At 39.1% G+C, this 16,986-nt stretch overlaps 1 protein-coding gene across 1 annotated transcript; it reads left to right on the forward strand.

The window, feature by feature from the left end:
- Positions 1 to 5,781: 5,781 nt before the first annotated feature.
- On the forward strand, positions 5,782 to 16,434 carry LOC111610001. The gene is made up of 4 exons (XM_023341859.1): positions 5,782 to 6,194; positions 7,480 to 10,642; positions 12,598 to 12,672; positions 14,028 to 16,434. The coding sequence occupies exons 2-4, from the start codon at positions 7,551 to 7,553 to the stop codon at positions 14,269 to 14,271; spliced, it is 3,411 nt and encodes a 1,136-aa protein (XP_023197627.1). The 5' UTR covers positions 5,782 to 6,194; positions 7,480 to 7,550; the 3' UTR covers positions 14,272 to 16,434.
- Positions 16,435 to 16,986: the final 552 nt, after the last annotated feature.

Raw genomic sequence — 16,986 nt, forward strand, 5'->3', positions numbered from 1 at the left:
TGTTTTACATATTGTCACCTTCCTAAAATAATGGCCTAAGTCATTTTTTGCCAAAAGTGGATTTGGCAAATATCACAACCTCTTTCTGCCCAAAATATGTTTTAGGCAAAAAAGTCACTTCTGGTCAAAAGAAAAAAATTATTTTAGGAAAGTGGCAATATGCAAGTTGCACTACTAACTAAAGTTCTGTAATTAGGTACACATCTACTTCATGTTGTTTTAACCTTTTCCACATTTGTTTTCTTTAATTTTTGTTTTTTTTTATTTCCCAGAGATATCTAGAAAATTACCTAGAAATACTGTAGCAATTATCTAAGATCTGTTTAAAGTATGGTTATCTTAGATGTAACATCATTTTTACATTTTGTGTTTATTATCTCAATGAAACTCCAACACATAATTTCTTTGAAAAATAACATTGCAAAAAATAAATACTACATTGTTGTCCACAAAACCCTGGGGCCCTGGTCTAATGCTCTTTTAGGCCCTTGCTGAAGTCCAGGCAAGCACACTAGAAATAGTGTTTCTCCAAACATTTAACTTTAACTTTGTGTTTTGTGTAGCTAGTTCTGCTTCTATGTACAAATGTTACTGCTGAAAAAATATACCAGAAAACTTTATCAGTAAGCCTTGGATTACCAAAGATGCAGCACTCTGAACTCAGTAGATCAGGTGACATGACAATGCCGCAAATCATAAGGGCCACATTCTAATAAACACATTGGCTAACTAATTATTTCCAGATCTCCTTAATTAGTTTAAATGGCAAATAGACACATAAATAACTAATTACATACAAATTAGGTGTATCATTCATTAAGATATTAATTGCCTTACCTCAAGCATATAATTATCTAAATTCTTAATTATTTTATGGTTCCGAGCTGCAAAGGCTGTAAATTAAGAATTTGGTCAGGCTTAGCAATCAAAGACACAATGTGGAGCTAATGCTGGTGTAATCAAGACCACCATTTATATTGAAGGGGAATCTTTTAACATGTGTTTCCAGTTTCATGGATGAACATGTTTAGGAAATAAGGATGTGAATTATATCTGATTATGCAGTTTGTTCTGTCTTACAGAAAGTCATGAACAATACATTTTTGTGCTGAAGTCCTTCAACTATAGTACTTTCTTTACTTGGACATCTAGATTTCACCTTTGCCTGCAATTGGAAGCAAATCACTTTGATAATTGGGGATCAAGAACACCAAGAAGATGATGCTATTTCCAAGATGGTTTGTGTTAGCATGGCTAGTGCTAATGCAACCAATGTCGTATCGTAAATGGACACAAGGACAAAATTTCTGAGTTTAAAGTTGAAAAATGACCTAGAGCGCCCCTGATATAAAGCAACTAAGCAAAACAAAACCAGAAGAAAGAAAAATAAACAGAAAGTTTGAGCATTGACTCTCTTCAAGTATATCAAACAGTTCTATCAGTAATTCTTTGACTTTTACCTTAACCCCATGAATACTTGTGACAAGTATTCGCAAATATATTTGTGCTATGCACAATTAAAACATATTCGGCAGTAGAAACCTGATGAAGGAGAATCGCTTTGCTTCCGATTCATTTTAAAAATGAGCAATTATAAGCTTTTACATATAATCTGGAATATCTAAAAGTATTTTTACTGGCACAATTACATTAGGATAACTCAACAACAGCGGTAGAAAAGTAGCTTTAAATATCATAATTTGATTAATAATAAAAGTTTAGGTCTTAAACAAAGAATGAAAACAGACACAATGAAGGGACGGTGAGGCCTGTACAGTGATGTAAGAAAGTATTTACATCCTTACAAATGTTTTTGTTTGTTTGTCACTAGCAAACATGTCCCATACCATCACTATACCACTAGTAGAATAGACTGTTGATATGATCTTGAGGCTAATAACAGTTATTATAGGATTTTCAAAGGAAGTTATTGTACTTTATCACATTGTTTTGAAAAGCTTCATAACCTTGAAAATGAAATAATCATTTTCAAGCTACTTTGTAGTGTATAAATAAATAAATAAACAATTAGGAGGTCTGTATTTTGTGCCCCCAGTTACGCAGCAGTTATGTCAGTTTTAGAATTATCAAGTTTCTGTTAATGTTTTGTGAAGGATCTGGTGTGTTTTTTAATTATTTTTATTAAAAACAGCTACTTGGATAAAGACAATATCAAATATCCTGTGTAATTTCATTTCTTGTTTATTTTTTAAAATACTTTTAAACAAGAGCCAAAAATATGTAAAAAAAAAAAAAACAAAAAAAAAAGCAGTGAACAAGACAGATCTTTCTGAAAACATCCTTTGCATCTGCTTTTGAAAAACGAAACCTACTGTTATTGACTAACCAGCCCCTTCCTGAGGAATTTGGCTAAACAGAGCAACGTTTCAAGAAGTACTTTGTCTGGAGTCCAAACCAGTTCTTTACGTAACTGAAAAAAAAGGCAGACTTTTCTCTTCAATTCAATCCAAAACAGGATTTGCATGTAGACTATATGTTGGTCCTCTGACCAGAGCACCTCCTTCTACATGTTTACTGTGTATCTAACATGGCTTTTGGAACTTAATTATTTCAGCTATATATTTTCTATTGACTCACTTTCATAAAATGCCAGATTTTCACTCATATTTTATTAAGTTTATGGTTGCAACATGAACAACTGGTAAACAATTCAAGGGGTTATGCATTTTTTCACAAGAGATTGTATTTATTTTGTTGACATGTGGGACAAAAACGTATTAATAGATATTATTAAATAACATTTTGCAGTAAGGATCCTGGCACAGAATATGGAAGCAGCTGAATGACAACTTGGAAACAAAAGAAAGTGATGATAAGACCTTGGTGATGCTGCCCCTCAGTGGCTACTTTGTTAAATTACAGGCTTTCTATTATTGTAAAAACAGTTGCAGGAAAAGCCTTTGATACTTACAAATCTTATGATTTGTTCGAATTATGACAAGTTATGAAGTCAGTTGAGGTATGTGGTCAATAACATATTATTCAATTGAAAATAATATCAAAGACCCTTTTTACTTGTGCCATGATTGGCAAAGCATTAAAGTTAATGAGTACTTAATAGCCTCTATTAAAATATTATGTCACTTTTCATATTTTTGATGAATTGACTCTCAAAAGTGGAACATTTTTCCACCAATGTGATACATGTATGATTCAACTGAAAAACAAATTTAAAAAACACTTTTTCTTAATTTGTGATGTTTTTTTCAGAGTCTATGACCAGACAGCATCTTAACAAAGTACAATTTTTCTAATCTATCAGACTGTGAGGTGTTTCCTGCTCACAGCCCTCTCTCAGGTCACAGCAAGGATTTCTAATAACATTTTGCCCTAGACTCTGCCTGGACCTTTCTAAAACTTTATTTTTTTTTCACTGGTAAACCCATTCTGTTGTTCTTCCAAACTCATCATGATGCTAGAAAAAATACATAAATAAATAAAATAAAAATCCTTCTTCATCTTCAGTTTAACCTTCAGTCTAATAGACTTTGGATCAAAAACGGCCGATATTAAGAACTTCTAATGATTTCAGCCTCCCTAATAAAACAGGGATGCTGTCACCACCAAAGAGGGAACTGTGACACAAAAGTTCTATTTGTGGTTCACAAAAAACATCGTCACATTGGAAAGGTGTTGCAGCTCTTTTATGTGTTGCTTAACAAGTCACATTCCTTGTTTGTGCACATACGCTTAACAATTAAAGATGATTCTGAATCTATGAAACAACAGACCATGACCCACCGTACTCTGCGATCATGTCCGCTGGTGTTGGTGTGCAGGTGTGAACTCGCCCCTGTTTCCAGTGTTCCATAATTAACCTGAAAAAAAACTGCTGGTCTCAGCTCCACCTGGACCCCTCATTTGCAGCCTCTACTGCCACTAGCTGCAGCTACAACGCATCACTCTTCACAAGGAGCCACGCACTCTAAAAGCTATCTGAATGGAAAAGAAACAGAGTGCTGATGCCGAGGTAGAATGTTCAAGAAATACATGAATGAATAATGAATACACACCAGACATGGAAAACTTTTGCAGCGCCAATAAAGCAGCGTTCAAGGCGTTTTTCGCTGATATCATATAATGCAACCCACATCCCCAGCAGCTTTGGGGTTGTATTCTTCCCAGAAAGTCAGCTTCGTGATCCCCAGGGATCCAGAAATGGAATTTAAGATCAGCCTACTAAACGCGGCACCATCAGTAAGCTCGCAGACCTATTTAACAGCACTATGAGTAAAGTGATGCGTGTGCAGTGCTGTAAACCCCCTGCTATTTGAGTGTATTATATAAATGCTGCAGTTTCACTTGTCATAATAACAGGTCCAGAGAATGCTGGATGAGTTTATCTCTGGCTTTCAGGTATAAGTTCCTTTTCTCTATACAGTGAGAGCAGGTTGCTTAGCTTAATAAAATTATTCTACACAATTTCAATTTAGGTTATTCATCCAGAAAACAACTTAGAGCTGAAGCTAACAAAGTTGTTAAACCAACATTTTCAGCAAGAATAGCACAGTTGTTGTGGTCATTTTGATACTGGTTGCACTGCAAAATGAAAGTGCCACATTGAGGTCCATGTTGCTGTCATGAAAACGGAATTTATTTCTAAATATTTAATGTAGGACTTGGTTTTGATGCATGTTGGGGGACATTTCATGTTGGAGTTTGCATTTTCTCTCAAATTATTGAGAGAAAATGGAACATTTCCTGTAGAGAATTCTACAATTTCTTTTGTAGAATTTGTTCTCGTTTTCAAAATCAGAAAATATTTTATTTTTTTCCAGCGTTTTGACTTCTTGGGCTTATTTTTCAGTATTGTTTACGATCCATCCATTTTCTAACCCTTGTCCCTAATGGGGTCGGGAGGGTTGCTGGTGCCTATCTCCAGCTAACGTTCCGGGCGAGAGGCAAGGTTCACCCTGGACAGGTTGCCAGTCTGTCGCAGGGCAAGACAGAGACAGACAGGACACACAACCATGCACACACTCACACCTAGGAAGAGACCAATTAACCTAACACTCATGTTTTTGGACTGTGGGAGGAAACCGGAGTACCCAGAGAGAACCCACGCACGCACAGGGAGAACATGCAAACTCCGTGCAGAAAGACCCCGGGCTGGGAATCAAACCCAGGACCTTCTTGCTGCAAGGCAACAGTGCTACTAACTGCACCACTGTGCAGCCCCACATGAAACATACATTTAAAAAAAAATAAATAAAAATATGCTGTTCAGATATAGAGCTGCAGTTGAGATAAATATTCAGAACACGTTCATATATGGAAAGTACTTAAAGATTGCTCAGCAACAAATGTAACAATGTTTTATGGTGAAATCACTGTATTCTCACAAATTTTGTTTCTATCACTCTGGTGGAGTGACACAAAAATACACTTGTTCAGAGAAAACGTAATAAATCGACCTGCAGTTGCTGCCAAATGATGAGAATGACGTGAGAAACCGAACACTGTTTACACCGGCGATAATGGAAAAGTGAACCTTATCTGCATGCATGGTGGAAACAAATTACCACTGCCACACAGTGTCCATCCAATGTAACATTTTTTTTTCATATCTTTCAAGGTGCTGCGTGTTGTTTTCCATTTATTTATTTTTTCTATTGCCACTTCCATTTTATGCTTCATTTAAATTGCATGGTAATTTACAGACGCTCCCTACTCTGCTGATGCAAGTCACTGCCTCCCTCTCCTGTCTGTTTTTCATTCTCTCTCTTTGCTCTCTCTTCACCCAGCTGTAGACCAGGACGAACGCGTGCTGGTCAGGAGGATAGTGGCAGAAAGAAAGGGGTGAAAGAAGGAGAGAGTGAAGTGGCAGAAGTGACAAAGGACAAGACAGAGAGTAGGACAGAGAATGGGGCTGCAGCCCAGTGTAGCAGATTGCCATGTTCAGACAATGGAGTGTGCATGGAGCAGCAGAACCAAAACAGGACACAGCTCAGCTCTATGTTGGATCAATAAACGGTAGATGAGTTCAGACTTCAGGCGATGGAGTGGAAACCTTATTATTAAGAAGCATTGCTCGGCCGGTCTGACTGCAAATTGAGTCCTGAGTTTGGAATTTCTAAGAACTGACATTACAAGGATAAAGTCTCTCCATTCTTTGGAAACCTACAGAAACTTGGACTAATGCAAACTTGAAGCTGGATTGCATTAATATTCAGGTAAGAGTGGGAATCAGAGTAACCATAAATTTGCAGTAAACAGTTGTTATAAGGGTTATGAAATGTTATAAAATGTCCTGTGCTTTTTTTCTTTTTTTTTGTTGCCTGCTTTATTTAGCTCTGCAAAGGATTTAATGAAGTATTAACAGAACATGACAGTTGTCACTGATCATTAGACTGTGCAGGAAGACATAAGTCACTTGACTGAGCTTAAGTAACATTAAACACAACAATCCACAATAATAGTCCCTCCTGGTATAGCTGACTAAATGCTCTTCTTGCAGTTTTAAAAGTGTGTGTGCGCGCGCGGGGGGGGGGGGGGGGAATGCATGTGTGTGAGTGAAGGAAAGTCTTCAAAGCAGAAGAAGAGGAGGGAAGGGATGTCAGAATGTGTTTGCATAAAGAATTTGTCATAAATCAACACTTGAAAGCAAAAACGCACATACACACACTTTTAGACTGGATGCTTTTTCAGGGATAAATAAAAAGGCTGCTTTGCTGCCAAAATCCACACATTGCTGCCTTGTTGCCAAACTGTGGTACAGATAAAGAAAATGACATGAGAATACTGGCACATAGATATGATATAAAAATAAATAAATAATTTTTTTTTTAAAACTGTGACAAAAGATGTGAAGGGAACTGCATCCCAGAAGTCACAGTTTGAATTCTGGTCTGAATTAAATTTGTGGTGGGGGTTCATAATGATACATAATAATAGAAGTGCTGCGCCAAGAAGGTCACTGCTGACCTGGAATTGGACGCTTTAGTTTGCTTGACCGGCTCTGATCCATTAGTCAAATATAGGAATGGACTTAAAATGTTATCACTATAATTTGTAGTTTTCATTCCAGTATCTATTCATTTTCATATGAAACTTGCTCTTGTTTTTACCTCTCATCTTATTAGCTTATTTAATTGAGTCACATTTCTGAACTAACTGTATTGTTGCGGTTTGTAAATTGCTTTTGTTTTATTAAAACAGGTCTCTCCTGTAAATGAGAGACTGGCCTTGGATCTCAATGAGTTATTTACGTTATTTCCTTTCTTACTTCTTTTCTGCTATTAATGAAAAATTTTGAAAACTGGGTGCACAGTTCTTTCTGTCTTATCTCGAGTCTGCAATTGATTTCTTGACAGCTCAATCTTTTCATCACTTCTGCTGTATTGAAGCAGTTTTTTTTGTCTCTCCATTGTGCTAGGTAATCTTGCTTGCTTGTGGATTTTCTTTGCACCACCATTTTGAGCGCCTCTCACTGTAAATGTGTTCCTCTTTTACTTTCAGACGGACAAAATGATGCGAAAAGCAATGTCCCTTCCTTGACTTTTCAGACCTTTAAGTGAGCCAAAAAAGGAATGGGGAGGCGAGCGGCTGACCTGACGACGCCGGTTCCGGTGTTGGGTGTCCCCGCCTCTGTCGGGGTGCGGAGTTGGAAGACAACAGGAGGAGACAGAAGCGGAGGAGTCCTGCTGCAGACTTGGGGACAGTGCAGCATCGGCATTCAGACGTCTCCGGGGATTAGCAGATCACTTGTTCAGCTACCTGATAGCGTCTCAAACAATGTTACTCAAACATCTAACGCATATACCACCAAGGAAACCCGGGCTATATTGCTTCACGTAAAGAATGACAGTGAGAAAAGGGCTATTTTAAGGCAGAAAACTGAGGAAACCGAGGAAACCAAGATCAAAAAGGAAGTGACTTTCAAAGCAATTGGAGGTGTCGACTCAAAGGATGTTGCCGGCTGTCAAAAGAGAAGTGGTGGGATGTACTGCTATGCCAGGGCAATTAAAACCAATCCCCTCACGGCAGGCACCACCAGCAGTGGCAGATCCAGATTGAAGTCTTCCACCCGTTACATCAACGGAAGCGTAGTGGATTCTGAGGCAATCGGCGGAATCATCGAAGTCAAGGATGACGCAGAGCCCTCAAAGGCCGCGACTTCTCATGGAACGGTCTCGCACCATCCTTGTGCAGACCAGTCAAAAAATACGTGCAACCACCATGGCGGGAAGCAGTCTGTAATATCCAGAGGCGCCGTCCCAGGGGAGACCGGCCCCGTTTCCGAAGCTCTCTTTGGGGAGAAGGCATCAAAGCCAGCGCTCACATCTCTGTTTACTGCCACACATTTACAACTTCCTCCTGCACTGAAACAAAACCAACTAAACTCTCAGAGCAGCAGAGTAAAAAACACACAGAATGCAAGTAACCCACATCTGTATTATCTTAATGAAGAGATAACATATAGACAAACACCCCACCCTGCATGTCCAGTACATTCCAGAGTTGGTCCAGGAACTCTGTATCATACACATGCTTCAAGCGACGTGACATCCATCCAACCGGAAGCCATTCTCCACACTAAAACTGTTACATTTGCTAAAGCCAGAACTGAAAGCAGGCAGGAGAATTCCACTATAAACTTTTTCGCAAAACCCAACCAGAATAATAAAATTTCCCTCCTTTCAAGTTTTTACTCGACACCTCAAATGGCCACGGCAACCAAAACTTTTCAAACTTCCCCTAAGCGCCTCAAGACATCGCCTCACCATTCCCTACAAGATAATATTATTCAAAATGTATGTGTCTCTGTGCATGCTGTGCCCGAGTGTCCACCTTTATCTTTGTACACTGTAGCCATGGGAACTCAAAGATCATCCAGTCCAGTTGCACAGGCAACTTTTAATTTGGAGAGGATGTGTCCGCATAGTAATGCCAGTCCAGCACCAGAAGCCTTGCACTCAACACACAAAGCACACATTCTTGAATCAGACCCTTCTTCAGATCTCACAATGGTAAGCGCCCCATCTGATTTAGATAAATGTCAGGAAAAGCCCCCTTCAAGAGCTGCCGACGTATTAACTAAAATATCTCTTGTTGACAATACAGCTCAATTCCCTGCTTCTGCTAATCCGCCTCAGAAACCTGCACCGCATTCGCTCCTAAGTGCCAACGTCCCGAAGATCACTTTGAATTATAAAGTTAATCCAGATCAAATTACATGTAGAGGTAGCACAGACAAAGCTGTGGCTCTGCAAATCCACTCGGTTCAGCCTAACTCCTCAGACTCTGAAACTGAGCTGCCTATTTCCGCATCCTCTGCATGCACGATATCTGGTGCATCTAAGTCTCCAGAAGCAAAAGGTGAGTCGCACGCATCTCTCCTGAACTCCGTTGCTGGTCGTTGCACAGTCTATAAAAATGCGACCGCCAAAACTGAGGTGAAACAAGTCACATCCCTGAACAGTTCTCTGCCATCTCTGGGCAGAGAAAGACGAGATAATGTTGCTGCATCCAGTACATGTTTGCTTCAGTTTACAGACGCAACTGAGGTACTAAGGAACAGTGATGCACATGACAAAAACAAAGCTCATCGCACACAAGCACCAGACATCAGCAGTCAAAACAGTAATAAACCTCGTGTTTGGGGTGTCGTTACCAGCCAGCAGAGCAACTCCATAGCAACTCCGCTCATCAAGTCGCCAAATATGTTAGAAACCGCTGAGGAAGGACGTGAAACTAAAAGCCAACACACTAATCCAACCATCAACCCCAATGTGGAATTACAATGTAATAAAAACAAATGTAGCGACCATGCTGTCAATGAAGTAGTGGTGCACAAGTCTGAAGAGCATAAAAATTCAAGGGTCACTAACCCTCAGAATTGCTTTTCCCCAATTAAGTCAAGCACCTTTCTTCCGCAGGGTTGTCTGGACAGAGAAAAACAAAGACTTAAACATTATAAAGGATGCACACAAGCAGACTATGAGGGACACAGTGCAACAAGCCCACTGGGACAAGCAGCCAGGCACCCCGATTCAAATGCACAACAGTTTGCCTTGGGTGCAGCAGCCAGCCGTGCAAATAGTACGTTTGAATCCAATGCAGATGGGCAGAAGCATCTCAGTTATTCATCGCCCCCGGTCGCAACACAAACTAAATGTGAACCCAATATCTCGCAAACAAACACAGAGGTGAAACACATCACCCAGTCTGCTGACTGCCAAAATCCCAATTTTGATATTACATTACGAAGGCAACCACAAACAAGTCCAGAACGTTCTGTCAGCGTGCCAGCATCATTCACCGGCGAAGGAGGGCTCTCAGCACACACAGGCCCCGAACGGGAGTTCGACCTACAGCCGTCTGCAATGCTCTCTAAATCGAGTTTCCCCCTCTGGTCCAGAGAGGTGGAGGGAATAAGCAGACCAGATTTAAAGTTTAGCCCCGCTGCTCCTCAGTCGGGCCCTGAGGGCACCGGGCTGTCTCACTCCCACCCGTCCGACGCAGCGCTGCTGTTGCCGCCTTCCCCGCAGTGCTGCAGATCTGCAGGCCTGGAGCAGAGGCTCAAGACTGTGGAGGCCAGCCTGGCGGCCAACAAGGACAGGATCACCACCCTGCTTAACATCATTCAGGACCTGGAGACATGCAATGCTCCCAGCAGCCTGTAAGTCTGTGTGCTTCACTGTGGCAGCTGGGTAAATAACTTGTCCAACATGTATATACAGGGCTTGAATTGAACTGAACAAACCCAATTGAATTCATATTCCAAAGAAAGGATATTGGTGAAACACCACTTTCTGCATCTATTCCCTGTGTGATTAATCATTGGTTTCTCTGTAAATAAGCACCCAATGCCAACGGAACAATGATTTGAAGGTTACTAAAATATTGCTTGCTTTAACCAGTGTAGAAGCCTAAATTCAGTTTTTGTTCATTCAGACTTTAGGATAAGTTATGTTCATATTTCTTATTATAATTTGTGTATTTGGATAAAGATGTTAACTAGTTGGATCTATTGCATAGTAATTTACTATATTTGGATACACTAATGTCTTGCAAATTTGCATATCTAATTGGAATTAAGGATTTGAGGGTGTGGCTAACTAGAGTCGGTTGGGCAGTTGGAGTGGAGCCACACAGTTTTTTGACCTCACTCTCTTTCCTTTTAAATTGTCGTTTCTCTTTATTTTTCGAGGAAAGGTAACCTTTGTACCGTTTTTATTATTATTTCTGAAGTAAACCATATTAAGAGGATCCAGTCCTTTTTTTTGGTTGTCGTTTTTTCGTCATCAAGTGGACTGAAGGGAAAAGACGGAGAGCGTCAAGCTTATGGCTCCTATATTTAGGAAACTACAACCAGTATAGCACTTTATTGGTCCTGAGTTCACTTTGGTTTTGTCCTCTCTTGGGTTACCCATTAACTTTAAATCTAAAACCATCTTTTGTGCATTTACATTTAGTGAAGATTTCAAAAAGTGTTATTCACTACATGTAAAGCAAGAGCAACTTATGAACATCTTTTTCAATGTAAAACCAAAAAAACCAAGTTTGGGTTTAATAAACATTTTAGACTTTGGAGCAGAGATGCATAAACACAAGCCATTTTCTTTAAAAAAGAAAAGCAATGGAATCATTTTAATTTAGCTCAAGGTAAACCAACTTTACATCCTGGGCCAGATTTGGTGTACGGCCATGTTTATTTGAAATAACCACACCCTGCAAAACATATGCCTCACACTTTAACAGGTCATGCAAACAAGCAATATAAAACACTTTCAGATGTTCAAGTGTTAAAGCGACTCCTAGCAAAATAGTCATCCCAAAAGCCACTACTGTTCAACTTTTGCATGTTTTTGAAACCAATTGGGACTTAAGAATCAAAAAAGATATATATTTTTTTCTGTTTTAGTGTGAAACATATTTGTGTGTTCAGGTCTCTCATTTAATGGGGAAAATGGTTAACTGTATAAGTCAGGAGTTTAGATTGTTTCCCTAAGCAATATAAAGGAAAACCATACCTCACTAGCACAGATTTCTTTAAATATTAGATATTTACAAAAGATTTTAATGTTTACTGCCATTTTCATTGCAAACCCCTCCTCCCCCCGGAAAACAATGATGTAACAGGTCACATAAATGTGTTTTAGAGGTGACTTTAGGTGACAATTGCATAATAATAAATCATGGTTGTTAGTGCAATGATGTGGGGCTGCGACATCATTAAAAGCCTGTAAACAGGTCAGCGACTGTGTGTGGGTGTGTGTGTGACAGAAACCTACTTGGGCAATTCAAGGGGCCACGTCTCACAGAGATTTATTTTAGCCACCCGGCTCTTCTGGGAAAAATAAGGGGAATTAAAACGCCCTTCTGGCAAAGTGTCTGTCAGTCACTCTCACTGGCTGCTGTGCATTAATAAGTTGTGACTGCCTCTAAGGTCATCTTTCAAAATAACAGACTCCTAATAAGAGACGGGTGTCTAACAAAACGCATGCCAGGCAGCTCGACACTGCCAGCAGCAGCCTGAACGAATTCAGAAGGAGAGGATAAGTGCAAAGATGATTGAGCTGTTTATCTGAGAAGATGAGCGCTGTGGAAGTAATTTCTTTTTGTTTGTTTCAGTCGGAGATATCATAAAAGTGGACTCGACCTGAGAAACTGCTCGACCTGCCAGAAGACTGCTTGTATTGTGTACAGGTGAGGCGATAGCGAAATCTTTGATCTGATATGTTTTTTGGGTTTTTTTTTTTTTTTTTTTTACAGGTGACAGACTCCTCTGGTGTGTGATGAATTTAGTGAATTTGTGCTGCTTCTTGGTGTTTCGTTTGCTCAAGTAGAGATGACTTTGAAAAGGAAGACATGGACTTTGATTAACACACAGAATCTACCCACACACTTAGGGTGAACATAAAAATATGGACTTTGTTGAGAGGGGTTGGCAAAGGACTCAATTTATGGATACGCCTGCTGTTTTTCATTTCTCTGAAAACTTGATGGATTTGCATCACACCTAATGAAAAGCTGCCGCTGCAGTTGAGAGAGAGACGTCTTTGTTTCATTTCATAATACAGAAAGAGAGTGTGTTTTTGTCTCAGCGTACACCACAAATCTTCTGAAATGTCAGTAAATGCAAACAGTAGCTCCATGCGGCAAAGGAGAACTTCATCAGTAATTACTTCCCCACATTTTGCCATTTCATTCTTTCCTGTGATTATTTGTAAGCAAACTCTTAGACTATGATCAGGATTAAGACAAGAACAGTTATCTACATCTGTAAGTTTCTTTCATGCATCATTGTAAAGGATAAACTTTACATTTTGCTGAAGGAGTTAAGACTCTTTGGTCTTCAATTTCAATGTACGGAATTGTTTTTGAATTATGTCGGCTTTTTTTGTTGCTCATGTAATGTTTTAGGATTCATCATTCTTTTTTTTTGTACTTCCCATATCTGTGCCTTGTCTTGGTTTTGCACTCATTTGCAGAAATGTTGCATCATGCGTAGGCACCAGAAAAGGTAAAACTTCAACAATTTGCCCCAGTAATATTGGAAGCAGGAAGGAAGTTAAGTGAGGTTGTTAAATCTAAAAGTATTCTCCTCCTCATTCTGACAATAAAAGCCGTCTTCAACTATTCAAAACCTGTCCCTTGATCTACTTACTTTCAAAACTGCTTGTGTTTTAGACAGAGAGATGTTGAAGTGCTAAATGCTGCATGTTGGCATCTGGCCCTAAGAGGCCAAGTCAGACATGAGCATATTTACATGAGACGTGTCTTTAGAAGAATACGGGTGCCACGCTGGAAAATGTGTTCATGTCCAAAGTAATTACAGACTACTAAAATCTCATAAGGAAAGACGTTGCACATACAGACTACCGTCACACAATGCAATTTGTCTGTAGCAGCTCTTAAGTAACATGTGGCATGAAGAAGTTTGAACCTCCATACAAATGATCTGGAAATCCTTAACTCAAGTTTGAGGTTCAGTTTGGACAAACTAAACCTTTAATACGTTTAATTAATAGTTTCTTTATTTTTGCCATGTCTCTATCCAGTGTTGAGTATGACTTCAGGCAGCAGGAGCGACACTTCTTGGAGGTTCTGAATCACTCACCAGGTGACAGCAACAGTTTCCCCGCACATCTGGCGGAGCCTTTAAACCTCAGCCTCCTCCGACACGCAATCTCTAAGAACCTCGCAAAGACAAAGTTGAAGAGTAAAAAGCTGTGCAAGACTCTGCTCAAGTGGATTCCAAGAAAAAAATCATCCACTGTAGATCTCTGTGTTACCAGCATGTGACCAGAATGCAAGAGTCTACCCTGAACTACAGTTTGGAATAATCTTAATAAAACCTAACCACAAAACTGGCAGCTACCCATTACTAAGAGACAGTAGGTCATTGGGTTATCGTTTAATCAACCAGTACTATGGTACCACTGGCTACGAGATACTGTAACATAGTTTTTTTTGTTTGGTTGGGTTTTTTTTTACTAGAAGTTTTCTTAACAAGACAAGTTTAAAGGTAAAACAGAAGAAAAGTGGAATTTTGCAGAATGCTATAAAGGTTTGTTCTAAAAGCTGCTGCACTAGGCTATCACAGAGCAGATATACAAGTTTTCAAATTACTTTAATATGTTCAAATTCATATTCTGTCTTATTGCAGCAACAAACTTCAGTGCATAATATTTGGATTTTATGTGACAGAGCAAGATAAAGGTCAGCATTATATAAAAAGAAAATAAAACCTAAAACAAATTGAACCCAAAAAAGTGCATTTGTGTACAACCCATTACTCTCATAACCCACAATAAAGTCTTTAGCAACAAAACTTCAGAAATCACCTAAGTAATAAATTAGACCTAAAATGCATGTAATTTAATCTCAGTAGAAATAAACTGTTCTGAGACAAAACGGCATACAAATAATGTTGAAAACATGTTGAAAGATTGGCTGCGTAAATGAGGTCATCACTACATAATGTTTCCACTCATGTCTTAGAATGTCTTTGTGGAACCAATAGCAGCCTTTGACCAGAACCTCAGACTGCGAGACGATGTATCTTTGTGGTGCAGAGCAACATATCCCACAGAATACTGTGTATTGATCTCAAAATTGAAAGAGTACGGCAGAACAAACTGACCAAACATCGTTATGTCTTAACAGACAGAGCGGTCAAAGAGAGCACTGATGTTCCGCAAAGAGGCTCAACTCTGGAGGAGCTGCAGAGGATCAAATGACAGAAGGACTATCAGTCAATTAATCCATATGGATGGTCCATATGGATGTTTGCATGGTTTAAATCAGTGCATATGAATGTTATAATGGCAAACATAAATTAAAACTAATAATAGGAGAATTTATGTCACTTGAAACTTATCAGATGGTCTTCATCTGTTGTGACTGAGTTTTCAGCCACTTTTCAAAGAAACAGTCTCTAGACGTCAAATGGCAGAGACATTTCACAAAGTCCTTGCATTTGTCATTGCAGTAAAATGGTGGTTCAAAAAGTCTTGACTTAGATGCATCGAATAGAAATGGGTACTGCACTTCCCAGATTTTAAACAATTTGTTTTATGTCATTTCAGTCTATCACATAAAAAGCAAAAAAAAAAAACCCCAAAACATAAAAATTTCCTTCTGGCCATACCTTGGCAACATGGGAAGTAAACTTCAGGTTTATTATACCCAGCATGAGTGGTCCACAGCCTGACAACCCTCATATGTCAGAGCAGGAGGATGCCTGCACTTGAAGATATGTGGTTGGGTATTTTTTTACTTAATGTATCCCTGGTAGATGCATGCTGTCATCACATACAACTGAAACCAGAAGCTTAGATAAACAAAATGTTAAAAAATTAATAAAAGAAAACACCATTTCTCACCATCTGAACTTAAGTCACAAAAAATATTCTCTTTCTTTTGGTCAGTTAGAATTACTAAAATTATTTACATTTACTTACTGAGATAACGAGAGAAACAGTATGTCAGGGATGTAATTTTTAATGTATTCAAAAGAAATCAGACACTCAGATAGATTTCCTCTCTATTTGGTAGTGTTACCTATGACTTTGGTCAAGTGTTTTGGGGATGCTTCCCACGAGCTTCTCGTAACAGTTTGCTGGAAGTCTGGCTGATTCCTCCTGATAGAACAGGTGGAACTGGGATAGACTGGTTTTGTCCCAAAGTTTTCAAAAGTGGTATAAGGATTTCTTTGTTTTGCTTTTCAATGTTAATATTTAAATATGCCTGGTTGTATTTGATGACTAACCCCAATCCCAGATTTCTATATTTAATTTTCTATATACGACTGTTCTCTTTGCACTGTTGAGATTAATGCAGTTGACTGAAAGTTGACCTATTATCTTGTTCACCTTAAAATAAACGTCACAAGCTTTGTTTCACTGACTGTTGATTTCTCCCCGGTGTTGTGTTGTGTTCCTAATAAAGATTCAGCACGTCCAACCATTTTCGCAGCTGCAAAATGGCCACATGGGCCCCAGAAAAATAGAGTATTCTCCATTATGTCTCTGTCAATCGTGCGATGGTCTCAAAATCCCCAAACAATCTGAAGTTCATAAAGGGTTTCTGAGGAAAACAACGACGCAACAAAGGCTACAGTGAAGCATGAGTCACAGACAGGCTGGTCATGAGCGCGGGAACACGTTCCTGAAGAGCAGCATGGACAAAGACTAGCTGACATTATACTCCAGCTAAAGCAGCAGGACTAGTGAAATTAGTGTGAAAACTTGAAAGAAACAAAGGAGAGCAACAACACTGGTATTAGCTCCTAAACTCAGAAAGCAGGCGTTGCACTTGTCCTTTAATAGAAAGATGCCAAAGAAGAAATACAAGAGTGAAAATTAGTCTCTATATCAATGGAACAAGAGGGAAATATGGGCTCATGGCGATCATACACAGTCTTCAGCAGGCCTTTTGTTTCCCTGCACAATAAAAGAAAACGTAACAGATTGATAACCTCCACTAAAGTATCTCAAAGACTAAGAAACAAATCGG

This window comes from Xiphophorus maculatus, chromosome 11, assembly GCF_002775205.1.
Source record: "Xiphophorus maculatus strain JP 163 A chromosome 11, X_maculatus-5.0-male, whole genome shotgun sequence".
In the NCBI taxonomy this organism is placed as follows: domain Eukaryota; kingdom Metazoa; phylum Chordata; class Actinopteri; order Cyprinodontiformes; family Poeciliidae; genus Xiphophorus; species Xiphophorus maculatus.

Excerpts from the sequence above, each read along its gene's own strand:
- LOC111610001 (XM_023341859.1), top strand. The coding sequence starts at position 7,551 with ATGGGGAGGCGAGCGGCTGACCTGACGACGCCGGTTCCGGTGTTGGGT. Across the intron at positions 10,643-12,597 it reads TGCAATGCTCCCAGCAGCCT|TCGGAGATATCATAAAAGTG; the intron begins GTAAGTCTGTGT and ends TGTTTGTTTCAG. Across the intron at positions 12,673-14,027 it reads ACTGCTTGTATTGTGTACAG|TGTTGAGTATGACTTCAGGC; the intron begins GTGAGGCGATAG and ends GTCTCTATCCAG.